Source organism: Lucilia sericata, unplaced genomic scaffold, assembly GCF_015586225.1.
Source record: "Lucilia sericata isolate MDLA Ls3-8-SP2 unplaced genomic scaffold, ASM1558622v1 Contig001566F_arrow, whole genome shotgun sequence".
NCBI lineage: Eukaryota > Metazoa > Arthropoda > Insecta > Diptera > Calliphoridae > Lucilia > Lucilia sericata.
In genome coordinates this window covers 72,534-92,500 of record NW_023995488.1, presented here as the reverse complement: position 1 = coordinate 92,500, position 19,967 = coordinate 72,534, and the positions used below count along the sequence as shown (strand labels likewise).

Below are 19,967 nucleotides of genomic sequence, written 5' to 3'. Positions count from 1 at the left end.
ATACATAAAATCTCTTGTCCACTTAAGTGGGTGGGAAATTAGACATCAAAAAGATTTAGCACCTTATTTTAAATTATCGGTATAATAACAATAAAACAATAAATATATCGTACAACTACTTATCTCTAAAACTCATAAGTATCATTTAAAATATTTATTTAAATGCTTGTAAAATAAATTAAAGAAAAAAGAAAAAAAAAAACAAATAGATTAGGGGTTAGATTAAAATATAATTCAAAACAAAATTATGACAAAACAGTTTAAAAGTTATCGGCAGGTGGAGAATTTAAATTAACCCACTAAAAATTTTCCATTATTTTATTTAATTATATTTCAACACCTTCATTATCACCAAGCTTGTGCACACTAATTAATGAGTTGTTTTTATAGTACCCTACACCACCATTGTATGGAGATTGTTATGGATTGATGTTTGTAACGCGTAAAAATATTGCTTCGACAACCAACTTAAGGTATAACAATCGGTTCAAAGAAATGTTCTGAATCGATTGCCAGTCCGTTCATGTAAACTATGTAAGCAAACCGTAAGCAATAGTTAGTAAGTAGCTAGTTAGTTAGTTAGTTAGTTAGTTAGTTAGTTAGTTAGTTAGTTAGTTAGTTAGTTAGTTAGTTAGTTAGTTCGTTCGTTCGTTCGTTCGTTAGTTAGTTCGTTAGTTAGTTAGTTAGTTAGTTAGTTAGTTAGTTAGTTAGTTAGTTAGTTAGTTAGTTAGTTAGTTAGTTAGTTAGTTAGTTAGTTAGTTAGTTAGTTAGTTAGTTAGTTAGTTAGTTAGTTAGTTAGTTAGTTAGTTACTTAGTTAGTTAGTTAGTTAGTTAGTTAGTTAGTTAGTTAGTTAGTTAGTTAGTTAGTTAGTTAGTTAGTTAGTTAGTTAGTTAGTTAGTTAGTTAGTTAGTTAGTTAGTTAGTTAGTTAGTTAGTTAGTTAGTTAGTTAGTACTTAGTTAGTAAGTTAGTTAGTTAGTTCGTTCGTTAGTTCGTTAGTTAGTTAGTTAGTTAGTTAGTTAGTTAGTTCGTTCGTTAGTTAGTTCGTTAGTTAGTTAGTTAGTTAGTTAGTTAGTTAGTTAGTTAGTTAGTTAGTTAGTTAGTTAGTTAGTTAGTTAGTTAGTTAGTTAGTTAGTTAGTTAGTTAGTTAGTTAGTTAGTTAGTTAGTTAGTTAGTTAGTTAGTTAGTTAGTAGTTAGTTAGTTAGTTAGTTAGTTAGTTAGTTAGTTAGTTAGTTAGTTAGTTAGTTAGTTAGTTAGTTAGTTAGTTAGTTAGTTAGTTAGTTAGTTAGTTAGTTAGTTAGTTAGTTAGTTAGTTACTTAGTTAGTAGTAGTTAGTTAGTTAGTTAGTTAGTTAGTTAGTTAGTTAGTTCGTTCGTTAGTTCGTTAGTTAGTTAGTTAGTTAGTTAGTTAGTTAGTTAGTTAGTTAGTTAGTTAGTTAGTTAGTTAGTTAGTTAGTTAGTTAGTTAGTTAGTTAGTTAGTTAGTTAGTTAGTAGTTAGTTAGTTAGTTAGTTAGTTAGTTAGTTAGTTAGTAGTTCGTTCGTTCGTTCGTTCGTTAGTAGTTCGTTCGTTAGTCGTTCGTTAGTTAGTAGTTAGTTAGTTAGTTAGTTAGTTAGTTAGTTAGTTAGTTAGTTAGTTAGTTAGTTAGTTAGTTAGTTAGTTAGTTAGTTAGTTAGTTAGTAGTTAGTTAGTTAGTTAGTTAGTTAGTTAGTTAGTTAGTAGTTAGTTAGTTAGTTAGTTAGTTAGTTAGTTAGTAGTTAGTTAGTTAGTTAGTTAGTTAGTTAGTTAGTTAGTTAGTTAGTTAGTTAGTTAGTTAGTTAGTTAGTTAGTTAGTAGTTAGTTAGTTAGTTAGTTAGTTAGTTAGTTAGTTAGTTAGTTAGTTAGTTAGTTAGTTAGTTAGTTAGTTAGTTAGTTTGAAAGAAGCCTACGACTTCCGAGGTTTTTAATCGCTGGTAGGGAACTGAGTCCCCTTACATAAAGCTTTTTTGTTTCTCTCGTGTTCAGTACATTAATACTCATCTTTTGTGAGGTATTCCTATAAATACTTGGTCCACGGGACAACCCAATATATACATATATGTATGTATATCTCTCCAACAAATTTTATTAGGATCGGTCAATATTTTACTCTAGCCCCCCTATAAAGACCTTGTCGCAAAATCATCATTAAGTGGTCTCAGATGTGATTCCACATCTTTCCATGATAGCTTCCCCGGGGCATGTTACCTTGACGAACTTCCCCATCTTGATGTGATTGCAATCCGGGACAATAAAGATTCTATCAATATCTATAGGACTATATACTGGTGGTGTCAAATGAAACCTCAGTCTTCTTTGGAACAATACAGAGTTTCCAACTTTGTGTTGTCCACGGGGTACACGAGGTGGCTGTGGTGGCTGTGGTTTAGGTCCAAACTCAGGGAAAGAGAATATTTGTTCAAAGACTGTTATACAGTGAAATCTTTATTTTATAAGTTTGGTGCTGACATAAAGCGCAGAGGAATGACTGTGAGACTAAGCGTTTCAAATAAATTGGTGTCAAGTGTATATAATACGGGTTGGATGTAAGGGTATGAAGGCCTCATACACACCCATGACTGATAACCGGAGTTCGTTAGAGAGTGGAATTTTTGTCCGATATGTGAAAAGACATTTGTCCGTTCCTTTTACCTTACCCATTTTATGATAGTCATGTCGTACATTTTTCGGCTTAGCAACCTTTTCCTCACCTGGAACTAGTGTAAGGTTTGGATAAGAATTGAACTTTATTGAAGTAAATCTACTTGTTACAAATTTAGGAGTGAGACGCGCCACGCCTACCATTTACAAAAAATTTTATTGGGTTCGGTCAATATTTGACTCTAGACCCCCTTATCGCAATATCAGTTTCTCCTCATTAAGTTGTGATTTTTTTTCTATATTGTATAATTGGAGTAGAGTACCATATAGACGTCCCTGCCCGACTACTATACTTTCTTTTTTGTTATTATTTTTAGACATTTATGCACGTCAGTACTAAAACTCACCTTTAATTTACTAGATGTGACAAATCTTAAATATTAATGAGACAAAATTAATATATTTTTCATTTATAATTTATACAATTAGAAATGCAAATGTACTTTATTTTTAGAACTCTTTTAATTAAACAAAGTTTAAAAAAAAACAGTTCTAGTATATAACACAATAAGGTGCATTTCCGATATTCTCAAAATTTGTGCAATTGTATGACTTTGTGGTTCCTGAAATATGCCAATACAAATACTAATGTCAATATTTATTTCCTTTAATAGGTAAAACTATTGAAACTATTTAAGTACTCGAACCGTCAATAGGTTCTGTAATATCAAGTCCCTATATCTCATCTATTTTATTAGACACATTCTGCTCTACTGCAATAGAAACATGTCATACTTACTTGTTGCTGGGCTGAGTTCAAGATATCGTGTCTTCAAAATAAACCTGTGTTATATCTTCATTCTTCTTCGAGATATTCGAACTCTTGACCCACAGACTAAAAAATAATATTACTTTCCATCGGAATAGAATTTACTTTTTTATGGAATAGAAAAATGCTTTAAAGAGTTGAAAGACATTGTCTATAAGTATATTAAGATGGTCAGGTATGTTTTTGAAATACAACTATAATTATATCACGTGACTTTACTGATTAAAATCGGTCACCAACCTAAAGAAATTTGATTTGCTCCCGGCTACTAAATAGCTATAAATTGATAATAGTCTAACGAATTGAATTAAAAAACTATTTATAAGAAAAATAATCAATAGCTGATGAAATTTAAAAATATAAATTACATTATGAATTTAATAAAAAAAAATCGAGGAATAAATTTAGAAATGATTATTACATCGTGACAAGTGTGAAAGCCAAAAAAAAAAAAAAAAACAGGGGCATTCGAGCAAATGAAGGCAAAGGAAATTAAGTTAATATAATAAAAACAACTTGAAGGAGTTGATTCTGAAAAATATTCTTTTATTCCCACCATCAAAAAAAAAAGGGGAGTATATTGATTTTGTCATTCCGTTTGTAACACATCGAAATATTGATCAGAGACCCACAAAAGTGTATATATGGGTCCTTATTAAATTCTAAGCCATGTCTGTCCGTCTGTCTGTCTGTTGAAAGCACGATAGAGTCCGAACGGAAAGAGCTAGATAGTTGAAATTTTCCACAAATATTTCTTATAGGTAAGGTTTGTTTGCTATTGAAAATGGCCAATATCGGTCTACGTTTTCGCATAGCCCCCATACAAGTGAACCACCCACTCCCGGGTATGTCGATGAAATTCGACATACATAAGTTTCATATGAGCCAATTTTTCTCTACCAAATTTTATGAGGATCGGCCCATAAATGACCCTACCCCTCATATATGGTCCCCTACAAAAAATTACTTTAACGCCTATGGCTTAAAAGTACGAATCTAGCGCTGAAATTCGATATAAGTAAGTTTCTCACTATCAAAAATCTATCCTCAGAATTCTACAAGAATATTGGGCACTCACGAATTATAAACCATTTCGAATCCTTGCATTTAAATGTTGACTATTGTGTTACGAAACCTCACTTCTATAAACGCTTTTCCAATCTGATTCCCGAGAGGAACTCAGTATCTGTAACCCACTCACCTAATGATGTAACGGATGTTTACACAGATGGCTCCAAAAGGAGCGGTACGGTGGGCGGAGGCTTTTCCATGGAAAGATTTGGAATCAAATCTTCCTTCAGGCTACCTAACTACTGTAGCATTCTACAGGCAGAGATATCTGCTATAAAACGAGCGGTTAATTGGCTGAGGTATTATCGAATATCGAGGGATATACGTATATATACGGACAGCAAAACTGCAATCAAAAACCTAGCGGGTGTCTTAACGACATCTAGATTAACCGAAGAATGCCGGGTATCTCTTAATGAGATAGCGAGACATTCTAGGATAACGCTATTATGGGTTCCTGCACATAGTAATTGTATGGGAAACTGTATTGCTGACGAACTTGCCAGGAATGGTGCGATGGGAGGAGAGAATGAAATCGACGCCTTCACTGGTATTTCTCTTATTAACTGTAAGGCACTTGTTCAAAATGAACTATATGAAATGGCTCAGATCAGATGGTTTAGTGAAACCGCCTGTTTAATTTCGAGGTCAACCTGGCCTCTATATGATGCCCCCAAGTCTAGCTTACTGTTAAGCTTTCGCAGGGAGCAAATTAGAACGCTGCTATCGTTATTAACGGGACACTGTGTTATTGGCAATCATGCCAGAAGAATGGGTCTCCGGTACAATGACTACTGTAGAAGTTGTCACAATGAGGAGGAGGAGGAGGAGACTATACCTCAACTCCTCTGTTACTGTGCGACATTAACAGGGAACTTTATTTTGGGTCTGCTGTTCTCTCTTGTTTGGAGGACATATCTGGGATAAATTCAAAGAATATCCTAAATTTCGTGAATCGAACCGGCTGGTTTATATCTGGAAGAAGCGAGTAGTTTTCATGGAAAAATACTCCTATGACCAATAGGGCATCACAACGGGACCGAAATACGACGGACCCAAGTGAGCCACTTAAACTTGTTTTAGTGGCTACCCTTTCTACCTAAAACCTAATCTACAGAATTTTATGAGGATCGGTCCCCATATAAGGTCCACCTCAGAAAATTACTTTAACGCTCACTATTGCATAGCGCTAAAAATTAGACATAAGTCAGTTTCTTATGAACCCAAAACTCTCTACTGAAATTTATGAGTATCGGTCCATAATTGACACTACCCCCCATATAAGACCCCCTTCAGAAAATGAAATATAGCTTTGAAATTCGATATACAGAAGAAAGTTTCTTACAAGCCAAAATCTCTCTACCTCTATTTTATAATTGACCCCCATTGACCGCCCATATATGTTTATGGTTTAAAAGTTGGACAAAAATATTTTGTTTTTAGAAGTGAATATTTTGTTAATTCGAAAGGGATGTGTCCATAATTGACTTAAGTCCTATGTCAAATATCAACCTAATGTTTATAGGGGAGCATTCCATTTACGGCATACGGTTTGATGGTGGATATATAAGATTCGGCATAGTCGAATATAACACTTGTTACTTATTTAAATTAAGAATTTAAAAAATTGTACAATTCTAAAATATTCTGAAATTTACGACACGAATTCCAAGGACGTTTCTTTAAAATGTGTTTTAATATCATTAACAGCTGTTGAAAATACAAACACAATGTTTGCAAAACAAAATCCAAAAAAATAACAAAGTGAATGACCGTGCATGATCGTTTTGATCCGTTAGATACATATATTATTATTAATTTGTGCCAAATATTGTCGTACACCCTGTATATAAACCATTTCTTATTAGTTGTTAATATGACGTCAATAAAGATTTAATAATATTTATGCGAATATTGCAATATTATATATGAATGTTTAATTAGAGGCAAAATCATGGGTGTGTGTTTTAAAATGAATTATTTTCTAGTTTAATAAAAGCAAAAAAATAAAATTTGATTAAATAAACACAAATATACTTTATCATTATGACAATTTCATAAATAGTTTAATTAGTGGGGGATTAGGAGAATAATTACCCTCAACTCAAAGTAAAAAACTTTAAACTTTGATCATTGTCACGTAGTTCTGCAGCATTAAAGAAATCGTTTAAATGGTATTAACCATATTTAAAAACTATAATTTATGGCCCAAAATTTGTACTCACAACTTATAAGTTAATTTTTTTTTTTTTTTTTTTTTTTTTTTGTTGTGAATTGTTGTGGACTATATATTAGACACGAGGGTTTAAAGTCCAAAATTTCATTAATGAAAAAAAAAACCCAAAGAAATTATTAGTAATTGTAGTAGTGCTATTATGAAAGCCCAAAAGCGTGGGATTAAAAAATTTGCACGAGTCTTTTTTTTTTTGGGAGGTTTTTGTTATTTAAATGATCAATCAAGTGTTTGGTGAATATATATTTTTTCCACACAACAGTTATTATTCGATTTTAACAATGGTTTCGTGGTACACACGTTTCTAATAAAATCGTAAATGTTAAAATTATTATTTTTTCTAAATTAGATCTCCTTTAATTTGCTTCAATACCCTGTTATAGTGTTATATCACACCCTCTTTTTCTGATCCATCCATATTTTATCCAATATATTCGTATTGATGGTAAAGTTACTCGAACTCTACCTGTTAGGGTTCTAGCTGTTATACTTAGTTTAACATATGTACAGATTTTCGTACTTTATAGGGAAGGTACCAAGTCCAATATTGGTGATCCGCTTAGTTTTGTTCCAAAATATTTCTATTGACAATAATGTTAGATTCCTTTTCCTGAAAAAATTTCGTGGTAAAACCTTATATAGCGATCTATGAAATGAATTTTCAGAAACTAAGTTTTTTGGGAAGATAACAAGTCCGATATTAGTAATCCGCTTAGTTTTGTTCCCAAATATTTATATTAACAATAATGTTAGATTGTTAGATTAGCTCCTTTTCTTGGAAAAAGTGGTTCGGAAAACCTTATATAACGATCTATGATAGGAATTTTCAGTGAATCAGTTTCTTGGACGTATATCTCGAATAACAACGCTCATCTAATTTCGACGAAAGCCAATGACAGATAAGTAGGTCCTGATGATTAGTATTCTCCTCTTGCTCTGGTTGGGGTCGAAAATTTTACATTGATCAGATTAGCTTGCATTCCATAGCGATTTCCCCGAGTGGATGTAGAGTTTAACCTTGAAAGAGTATTCGGTTATGAACTTTTTATAGTCCAATATGGTCATTAAAATTGTCAGCTAATATAGCCCTAATTGCCTTCTCGCTGTCGTAAAATATGTTTGCCCCTGTTAATGACATATTTAATCCAAACCTATTTTACACTTCCCATGATAGCTTCCCCCGCATTTTACCTTGATGAATCTTGCCCCATTTTGGTGTGATAGCAATCTGGGGGAAAAGAGGTGCTACAAGTACCTTGAGTCTGCTGGGACTATAAACTAGTAGTGTCAAATGTATTCTCAGCCTTTCTTTGGAATGATTTGACATGAGGTTGAACCAGATAATCACATAATCTGGTACAACGGGAACTGGTAGCACCAGGGCAGAGTTTCGGACTTTGTATTGTCCCGGTTATTGGAGAGATCCCTTCGGGGTGCACCTACACAGAGGGAAAAAATATACACGCCTGGTACCAAATTGACACCAGCAATGTTGACAAAGCAACGTTGTCAACATTGCAACAATTCGTTGTCGAGATCTAAATTTTATACACATCCGTTGTCTTAAAGTTAACAAACGTGGTAACTTTGCCTTGTCAACAGTACATAGTGTTGTCGTACGTATGTACATATATACTTGACATGTTATTGAAAAATTTTGTGTCAATTTGGTACCAGGCGTGTATATATATTTTCCCCTCTGTGTAGTGGCTGTGTTTTAAATCCAAATTTGGGCGAAAAGAATGTTGCAAAAAGAACTGATGCACTGTAAAGACTATAAATTCTCGATAATTTCGGTGCTATGGTTAGAAAACAGATAACCCCAAAGAGGAGTGACTGTGTGACTAATGAGTTGAAAATGAGTTGATGTTAAGTGAATATGATAAGGGATGTATGTGGGAGTGTGCGAGACTTTTGTCAAATGTTTTTCTCAATAAGTGTGTCGGATGAATGAGAAGTGTGCTGAGTTGAATGGTAATGAATGTAGGACATCTTATATAAGTGATGCCATTGCATTTTCCTTCCTTGGCCGGGTATGTTCAGGGTTTACTCTCTTCATAATAGATTTACTACAGAGTGTTCTCTGTGATTGAGAACAAGTCCTCGACTTATTTTATGGATTCATGTTTCAGTCTACCGATTACGTCTCCAGGTTCTGTTGCCGACTAAACGAAGGCCATCCCATCTGAGTGGTTGCAAACGAAAGTGATGTTTTTGCATCTCGGAAGTTAAGCAACAAGTACAGCAATGGTCAGATATTAGATAGCTCGAGTACTTGAGCGAAGTGCTTGCACATGGATCGGCAGAACCATGAGTCGTTAAAAAAGCTCACCCTGTGGATAAAAAAGAGTGCCGTGAAATTAGGCCTTCATGACAGGTGTTCACGTGAAAGCTTCTCCGGGTCATGTTACCTTAACGAACTTTCTCATCTGGGTGTGATTGCAATCCGGGAAAAAAAGAGGTTCTAAAAGTACCTCTAGGACTATATATGACCTGAATCTGGTACCACGACAATCGGTAGTAACTTGTGTGTTGTCGCGGTTATTGTAGAGGTCCCTTCGGGTTACATGTGGTGTGAATGTGGCTTAGACCCAAACTCAGGGGAAGAAAATATTGGTTTAAAGACTGATACACAGTGAAATCTTTATTTTGGAATAAGTTCGGTCCTGTTGTCGAGACAACAGATACCACGTAGAAGAATGACTTTGTGATTAAACGTTTGAAATGAGTTGGTGTCAATTGTATATAATACGTCATGGATGAGGGCCTCATACACACCCATAATTGCTAACCGTAGTTCGGTAGAGCGGTAATTTTTATTAATTTAAGAGAGCATTTCATGACACTGCAATATCCATATCTTTCTTCAGTGATAAAAGGCTCTCTTAAAACAAAATTTTAAAAAATTTTTAAACTTTTTAAAAAGAAAGTCATAAACCTACTTATCATATTAGAATAATTATTCTATTAGATGAAATGATAATTCCCCAAATATTTGACTTATTAGCTATTGCTAAAAAATTCTAAGTGCATTGTTCCAATTCAGTTCTATAGAATTAACGCAAATAATTATCAAATTTTTTTTCTTTCATTATTATCTCACATTCTTTGAAATATAATCAAAAAAAATATATTTTATAATAAAGTCATAAATTTAACATTTTTATTGCACACACATACCAAAGAAAATCCCAAACAAAAAAAAAACTGTATTGAAATAAATCAAATAATATAATTTTGATTGAATTTTACGTTTCTTTAAATAGAATTTATATTTGTGCCAGTTTTTACCAGTTTGTATTTAATAATGTGCATTTTGTGTGTGTGTGTGAATAATTGTTATTTGCATTAACTTTAAAAATAAATTTAAGTACTTAACACACAGAGTTAATGTTATTTATTACATATTTAATATGTTTGGAAAAAAATTAAATAATGCGCAATTTATTTGGAAGACACACCACCTGTATTCTTATTTAGATGATAAAGTGAAACTTTTATAAGAAAATTGTTGTAACGAGAAAAGGATCTTATTCTATGATCAGTTTAAAATCAGCCATATAGAAACCAGATGGAATGAAAATCTTTAAATGGAAACTCTTTGGTACTTTTTCATTCTTACTGCTACATTTTGAATTTGTTTTATAATATAGAACCTACATGGGGGGAAAAAGAAATATACACGCCTGGTACCAAATTGATACCAAACTGTTTATAAATTTTCAATACCATCCGTTGTCAAAGTATATACATACGTACAACAACACTATGTAATGTTGACAACATAGCAACAATTCGTTGTCGAAATCTAAATTTTATACACATCCGTTGTCTAAATGTTAACAAACGTGGTAAGCTAACTATTGACAGTCAATCCGTTGCCAATAGTGAGCGAATGTGTATAAAGTTTAGATTTCGACAACGAATTGTTGCAATGTTGACAACATTGCATTGTAAACATTACATAGTGTTGTCGTACGTATGTTTATACTTTGACAACGGATGTTATTGAAAAATTATAAACTCTTTGGTGTCAATTTCGTACCAGGCGTGTATATTTCCTTTCCCTCTGTGTAGAAACATAAAATCAGTAAACTTCTTGATATTATATCGTTCTTCAACTGGTACATTTTTGAATCTTTTTATACCCTATACCACTTTTGTGGAGAGAGAATTGGTCCTATACCCATCTTTAAGTATACCAATGTCCGTCTGTGTGTCTGTCCAAGTAAACCTTGTAATCAAACTACAGGTCGCAATTTTGATGAAATTTGGTACATACATTACTTTTGACTCAAGGTCGAACCCTATTGATTTTGCTTGATATCGGTCCATTATTTCACCTAGCCCCCCATATAACCGGGCCCCATATATTTGAATCAGCTCATAATTATGCCAAATATATTAATATCCCTACAAAATTAGCGGCACTTATTTAATCCTAGCCCCTTGCAGAGTCCCTCTGCAAAATGCGTGAACGTCGTTAAAAATATATCAAAATTAAGGAAAAATTCGACATAGATGCTTTATTGTTAAAAATAATACACATTTTAGATATACTCATAACTGAGGTAGGGTATCATATTGTCGGCCATGCCCGACTTTACTTTTTTTAATCGTTTAATATTACACTTGATTAAATAAAAATCTATAAAAGGGGACTTTCTGGAACTTTAGGTTTTCCAACTGCTACTTTTCGAATAAAACATAAAATCAGACAAATATATAGAATTCTAATTAAGTGACAGTTTATAGTAGTGGACTTTTTGCTACTTTGAAGTGGGTAAAACTAAAATGTCCTAATTTTTCCTGTAAATTAAGGAAAGTTCAGTATCGCAATGGGAAAAACTGTCATATATTTAAGCGTTCGAATTTATAAAGAGTTTCAGACACCCATCTGCTTTTTGCCGAATTGGTGAAGGTGTATTTAAATTTCTATGTATGTAATTATGAACCTCTTTTCCTCCTTGTTATCCCTAAATATATGAAATTCCTTAGTGGATCCAAAAAATGCAAAATGAAGAAATATTTGACTTCAGATTAGGACACAAATCGGATATCTGTTAGTATATGGAATTCAATGAAACTGAATCGTATAGAACATATTCCTTTTGTTATAAGTATAGGTTAAAGAACCCGATATTAATACAGGTTACTAATTCGGTGCTTATAATATTCCCATCTCTAGTTTCTAACTTTATAAGTACAATTTTAATCTTTCTATTTTATCTTTTTTTTTCATTTTCAGGTCATATTGCATTTAGTGCTTTGGATGATACATCTCATTCAGTACACGTTTACAGCATTAATGGCACCAGTTTAGGTTCCAAATATGTATCGGGTCGTGTTACAGGTTTGGCCACAGCATCGGATTATTTAGTTGTAGCCGATGATGCGGGTGATATAACATTAAGTCGTTTGCATGGGTAAGTTGACATGAATTTTAAAAAATATATAGATATTTAATTTAGAAATTGGAACGTGATTTTGCAAGTAAAATACTTTCAAATACTTTTGATTAATTTTGATTATTACACTAAATGTTTGATTCTTAATTAAAAAATATATAAATTTTATCATGTTCTCTTTCATTTTAAAAAGTTCAGTGGCTTTTTGCAAACAATTTTCTATAAAAACAGGTTCTATTCAAATAGGCGGCAGGTACATTCGCGTGTGTAATATATAGTAGTGATGACAAAATAACGAATATTTAATAGAGATTCTTTATATTAAAAAAAAAAATTAAGAAAAAAACACAACAAATTTTTAAACCGTGGACTGGAGTATACACTTCAAAAAATCTTCAAAAGATTGAGCTGAATTGTCGTTAATATATTTAGTTTTCAACGGGTTTATAGGTTTGGAAAAAAGCCCATTATCGCCACATTCGACTTATATGTGTACTTGTATTAAGTTAAATAAAACTCAAACCGTTCAATACTAAATTTATCCGCTTTTTTCCGGAAATTCACCCATTAATGAATTAAAAGTTACTTCCCTAGCATTTTTCAACGAGGTCGTCTACTGACACCTAAAGTCGGACATGTCATGGGACACGTTTCTTGTGTTCTTTTATAAAAGACTCCACAACCTTTAACCAGACCAAACTTTTGGAAAGTTTTTGTGGATTTATCTCTCGCGGTTTGAAATTCTCATTATTGTTTGAATACCATTTAAGAGCTTTTTCTCTATAGAATCATGACGCCAAATCGGTCCAGAAATATGAAAAAATATTTCTGTGTTTATGGATTTTGATGTCAGAAATGATTGGTTTCTTTTTCCACTATGGTAAATGGCTTGCTATATATGAAACATCTCGTTATTATTCTTGAACATTACCTCGTTCATCAGCCCTATAAAAATCTTGACCGAAAGTTGTGAAAACATAAGTTTCGTCTTTCACACACACTTTTTGTATAAAAGGTTACCTAAATTTGTTCTCCCAAATTTTTGGCTTCTAAATAATTTAACGAATTCATCTGAGACTTTTTGAACTTAATACGACTTTAACCCAGCATTATGTTTGGCTTCGGGTGCAAAAAAATCAAAAGTCTTTGGTGCTCTTCAAAACAGTTGTTCGACCTATTTTGCCTTATTAATATCCTCTAGTCCTTTTTATCCCGATTCAGGTTTTCATTCAATGCGGAAGTCTTCCTTTAGAACTTTTGAAATTTTTAGGAAAGTTTTTTTTTAAAGTTGCAATTATTTCCTCACATAATTTTTTCTCGGAGCCCATTTTTTAGTTGAAAATTAACGATTTAGAAGAGATTATAGCTGAAATACGTTTTAAAGCTAAAGTGATCAAAAAAATTATAATTTGTTGGACCTGATATATGTTTTGGCTGATAAAGATACAGTTTTTATACCCTACAGCACTATAGTGAGGAGGGTATTATGTTGCAATTATTTTTTATAAACGTACTTTTTTCTCGGGGCCCATTTTTTAGTTAAAAATTAACAATTTAGAAGAGATAATAGCTGAAATACGTTTTAAAGCTAAAGTGATCAAAAAATTATAATTATTTGGACCTGGTATATGTTTTGGCTGATAACGATACAGTTTTTATACCCTACACCACTATAGTGGTGAGGGTATTATGCGTTTGTGCTGATGTTTGTAACGCACAAAAATATTGATCCTACACCCACCTTAAAGCATACCGATCGACTCAGATTCACTTTCTTAGTCGATTAAGACATGTCCTTCCTTCCGTCCGGCCGTCTGTCCGTCTGTCCGTCTGGTTGGTTGGTTGTCCCTGTAAACCTTGTGCGCAAGCTACAGGCCACAATTTTCAAGATATTTGAACAAATTTGAGCCATACGTGTTTTTCGGCACAAGGACGATACCTATTGAAAGTTGTTGACATCGGTTCATTATATCATACAACCTGACCTTCCGATTTGGGGTTTTTAACTCATAACTACGTCAAATATACTACTATCTCTCTGGCACAACTAAGTTTTATATAGGCATAAATGATCATGCTGATTTTTGTAACGATCGGCCGTCGTTTGACCCTAGAGCCCCCATACAAACACAACAACAAAATTCAATATAAAGTTTCTTTATGAAAATAAATCATTTTTAAAATATACTCATGATGTAGGGTATCATATAGTCGGCCATACCTGACTTTACTTTCTTACTTATTTTCTAACCAATTTTTTGAGCCGGAGACTACTGTGTACTTTTTTGAAAGAAGATTGTCTGAATGTCAATATCGTAAATTGCAACAGGTTTTTAGCGTTTCGAGATATATTTCGGATAATTCCCCCATATAAGAGCACAAAGACTTCAGAAGGTCCTATCTATTGGCTTCTTGAGAAGCCAATCTTCTTTGAGATAAATTCCGCCAACATTTACGACAAACTTATATATAACAACTTCTGATAGTTTTCCCCATAAAAACAGTTTTTTTAATTGTTCAGATATCGCTTATATTAGCTGATATATCATCCCTTGAAATTTTTTAAACTAGTAAACATAAGATATCTTAAAAAAGTCTCCAGATATAACAGAGTTTGAACCTTTATATTGAAGCCAATGTCTAAGACTTTAAAACGATATACGTTTTACTAAAGAGCTCTTCAGACGATCACACTTTACGTACGACAAGTCTAATGAAAAAGTAAAATGAAATTCCATACGTATGAGAAAAAAGAGAATAAAAGTCGTATAAAACAATAACAAAGTAAGTTGGAAACAGTTCGTTCACTTTTTTGTATGTGTTTACATAGAAATACATCCCTGATCTAATTTCAAAAAATGAAGAGAGCCATACGACTGTCAAGTTTTTCGTACTTTCTCTCAATGTGTGATAATTTCATTACACATTGCGTTCAGACCTCAGATCCCATCCGTTCTCTTCTACACAAAATTTTGACAGATCATATTACTTGTGTGCTCGTGTGAAGGGGGCTTAATATAACATCTCGAATATGACGAAACATATAATGAAATGAAACACTTCTGAGACCATATTTGGCGTAACTACGATTAGTGAAAAAATATGATTCAGATTAGTTTTCTTTTTGTATTCGATGGCAAAATTTCAAAAGTAACGAATAATTTGTAAAGTGTTTGAGTATTTGCCATCCCTAGCAAACACAGAGTTCTATGGAACAGTGTGCTGATGATAAAATCAACACGTTTCATAAATTATATTTGAAAAAAAATTAACAATTTGTTTCTAAGCTCTTAATAAAACAATTAGCAATAAAAAAAAAAATATTTAAAAAAATCACCTTATCAAACAGTTTTTTTCAAAATTACTCGAGAATAGTAGAGAAAATAATGTTAATAATTAATATGATTAATATAAATTTATTACTAAACATCGACAATAATAGTTGTAGTAATAAATTAAATATAAAATAATTAAAACAATTCTATATAAAAACCTGTATTTTGTACTTGAACTTGTATATATATTAAATAATCTATAAATTAAAATCAATCTCATCTCTTTGTACTTACAGCCTAAAGCCGGTATTTGATATACCGTTACATGTGCCCATACAAACCGTAGTCGTAACACCGGGTAATACACATATTCTAGCCCCATTACGTGATGGACGTTTAGCTGTGGTAGCTGTTCATTTACCTGTAGGTATTAAAAAACACTCTGTTCTTAATGTATAGGTATAGTAGGAGGATATACGACACGAAGGAATTATTTCTTGAGAAAACGAATTGTTTCAACGAATTGTTTTTAAATTTATTTTTAATCTATATAAATCATTTTTTAATTTATTTAAACACAACTAATTAATTAATACTTATGCAAAAATATTTAATTAAAACATTTTAAAAGTCATTAGTTAGAAGGAAGGGGGGGTTTCATTTGTTTTTGGTGTTTCCCCGTCTATATTGTTCTAACATTTTAGTAAAACAATTAGTGTAACACACTTATTAAGTTATATTTTTTTATATAATATTGATTTATACAGTTTCAGTTGAATTTTTTTAATTAATAACTTAAAAAGGAAAAAAAATATTATGCAACAAATATCAAACATTTGTCAATTAGATTTGTAACCAAAAACGGAAACAGAACGCTTTATATTCAAACTCCATCCATTTCTTTTGGATCGTTTTTCCTATTTCTTTTTAAGGATTCTAAAACTATTTCAATATATTTTTAAACCTAAAACTAAAATCTACAGCAAAACAATTAATTAAATCACTTAATTGGAACAAATTCAAAAGTCACGTAAGCCACTGAATATTCATTTTAAGTTGCAGTTTGTAATAAATCATTTTTTTTTATAGAATGATTAAAATTTACTGATTACATTGCTCTTAATACATATTTCCGGATCATTATAAAAATACTAAACATTGGAATGAGCATTATAAATGAATACGAATACCAAGATTTAGATCAATACAAATGTAAAGTAAAACCATCTTAAAAAAATTCCCATAAATTTAAAAAAAAAAGAAATAAAAATTTCCGTTATTACTACTTTAACAAGTACTACACTAAGGACGCGATTGACGAGGCAATTAATAAATTTTAGTTATCACTTGGATGTGAGCCGAAACATCGAGTCAGGCTTGGAAAATTAAGATTACAGACTAGACTAGAAAATAGATAAGACTATAAACTAGACTAGAGAATAGACTATAGACTAGACTACAAACTAGGCTAGACTACAAACTAGACTAGACTATAGACTAGACTATACTATAGACTAGACTCTAGACTAAACTGTAGACTGGACTATAGACTAAATTATAGACTAGACTATATCCTAGACTATAGACAAGACTATAGACTAGACTATAGACAAGACTATAGACTAGTCTATAGACTAAAATAAAGACTAAACTATAGACTAGATTATAAACTAGACTATAGACTAGACTATATACTAAACTATTGACTAGACTATAGACCAAACTATAGACTAGATTATAGACTAGACTAAAGACTAGGCTATAAACTAGACTATAGACTAAACTATAGACTAGACTATGGACTAGACTATAGACTAAACTATAGACTAGTTTATAAACTATAAACTAAACTATAGACTAGACTATAGACTAAACTATAGACTAAACTATTGACTAGACTATAGACTAAACTATAGACTAGATTATAGACTAGTTTAAAAACTATAAACTAAACTATAGACTAGACTATAAACTAAACTATAGACTAAACTATTGACTAGACTATATACCAAACTATGGACTAGATTATAGACTAGACTAAAGACTAGGCTATAAACTAGACTATAGACTAAACTATAGACTAAACTATAGACTAGACTATAGACTAAACTATAGACTAAACTATTGACTAGACTATAGACTAGACTATAGACTAGACTATAGACTAGACTATAGACTAAACCATAGGGTAGACTATAGACTAGACTATAGACTAGACTATAGACTAAACCATAGGGTAGACTATAGACTAGACTATAGACTAGACTATAGACTAGACTATAGACTAGACTATAGACTAGACTATAGACTAGTTTATAGACTAGACTATAGACTAGACTATAGACTAGACTAAAGACTAGACTATAGACTAGACTATAGACTAGACTATAGACTAGACTATAGACTAGACTATAGACTAGACTATAGACTAGACTATAGACTAGACTATAGACTAGACTATAGACTAGACTATAGACTAGACTATAGACTAGACTATAGACTAGACTAGACTATAGACTAGACTATAGACTAGACTATAGACTAGACTATAGACTAGACTATAGACTAGACTATAGACTAGACTATAGACTAGACTATAGACTAGACTATAGACTAGACTATAGACTAGACTATAGACTAGACTATAGACTAGACTATAGACTAGACTATAGACTAGACTATAGACTAGACTATAGACTAGACTATAGACTAGACTATAGACTAGACTATAGACTAGATTATAGACTAGACTATAGACTAGACTATAGACTAGACTATAGACTAGACTATAGACTAGACTATAGACTAGACTATAGACTAGACTATAGACTAGACTATAGACTAGACTATAGACTAGACTATAGACTAGACTATAGACTAGACTATAGACTAGACTATAGACTAGACTATAGACTAGACTATAGACTAGACTATAGACTAGACTATAGACTAGACTATAGACTAGACTATAGACTAGACTATAGACTAGACTATAGACTAGACTATAGACTAGACTATAGACTAGACTATAGACTAGACTATAGACTAGACTATAGACTAGACTATAGACTAGACTGTAGACTAGACTATAGACTAGACTATAGACTAGACTATAGACTAGACTATAGACTAGACTATAGACTAGACTATAGACTAGACTATAGACTAGACTATAGACTAGACTATAGACTAGACTATAGACTAGACTATAGACTAGACTATAGACTAGACTATAGACTAGACTATAGACTAGACTATAGACTAGACTATAGACTAGACTATAGACTAGACTATAGACTAGACTATAGACTAGACTATAGACTAGACTATAGACTAGACTATAGACTAGACTATAGACTAGACTATAGACTAGACTATAGACTAGACTATAGACTAGACTATAGACTAGACTATAGACTAGACTATAGACTAGACTATAGACTAGACTATAGACTAGACTATAGACTAGACTATAGACTAGACTATAGACTAGACTATAGACTAGACTATAGACTAGACTATAGACTAGACTATAGACTAGACTATAGACTAACTATAGACTAGACTATAGACTAGACTATAGACTAGACTATAGACTAGACTATAGACTAGACTATAGACTAGACTATAGACTAGACTATAGACTAGACTATAGACTAGACTATAGGACTAGACTATAGACTTGACTATAGACTAGACTATAGACTAGACTATAGACTAGACTATAGACTAGACTATAGGACTAGACTATAGACTAGACTATAGACTAGACTATAGACTAGACTATAGACTAGACTATAGACTAGACTATAGACTAGACTATAGACTAGACTATAGACTAGACTATAGACTAGACTATAGACTAGACTATAGGACTAGACTATAGACTAGACTATAGACTAGACTATAGACTAGACTATAGACTAGACTATAGACTAGACTATAGACTAGACTATAGACTAGACTATAGACTAGACTATAGACTAGACTATAGACTAGACTATAGACAGACTATAGACTAGACTATAGATAGCCTCTAGCTAGACTATAGACTAGACTATAGACTAGACTATAGACTAGACTATAGACTAGACTATAGACTAGACTATAGACTAGACTATAGACTAGACTATAGACTAGACTATAGACTAGACTATAGACTAGACTATAGACTAGACTATAGACTAGACTATAGACTAGACTATAGAATAAGTAAATTGACTAGACTCTACACTAGACTATAATCTAAACTATAGACTGGATTATAGACTATAGATGTTATTATAGACTTTACTATGGACTAGTAAACTCTTCCATGATTTGGATTTGCATTTCTCGGCCGATCGTGGCCTAAGTGTAGTTATCATGGTTTTAAAATGTATATTTCTTTATTCATTCAATGACAATGATAGCGATTTTTACAAAATTCCAATACTTATTCCGTTGTAATTGATCTTTGGGGTGAATTTGGACGTAGAGATTGATAAGACCGAAAGAATTACTTTTTTTATTTAAAATGATTTTTATAAAATTT

General features: G+C 32.0%; 1 protein-coding gene across 1 annotated transcript in view; it reads left to right on the top strand.

Annotated features, from left to right (window-relative positions):
• Positions 1-16,003, top strand: part of LOC119611958 (neurobeachin-like protein 1) — a gene marked incomplete at its 5' end in the record, with an annotated part of 29,239 nt that extends 13,236 nt beyond the window's left edge. The window contains 2 exon segments of the mRNA XM_037967651.1: positions 11,999-12,176; positions 15,730-16,003. Coding sequence (XP_037823579.1) covers positions 11,999-12,176; positions 15,730-15,892 — 341 coding nt within the window.
• Between the last annotated feature and the right edge of the window lie 3,964 nt (positions 16,004-19,967).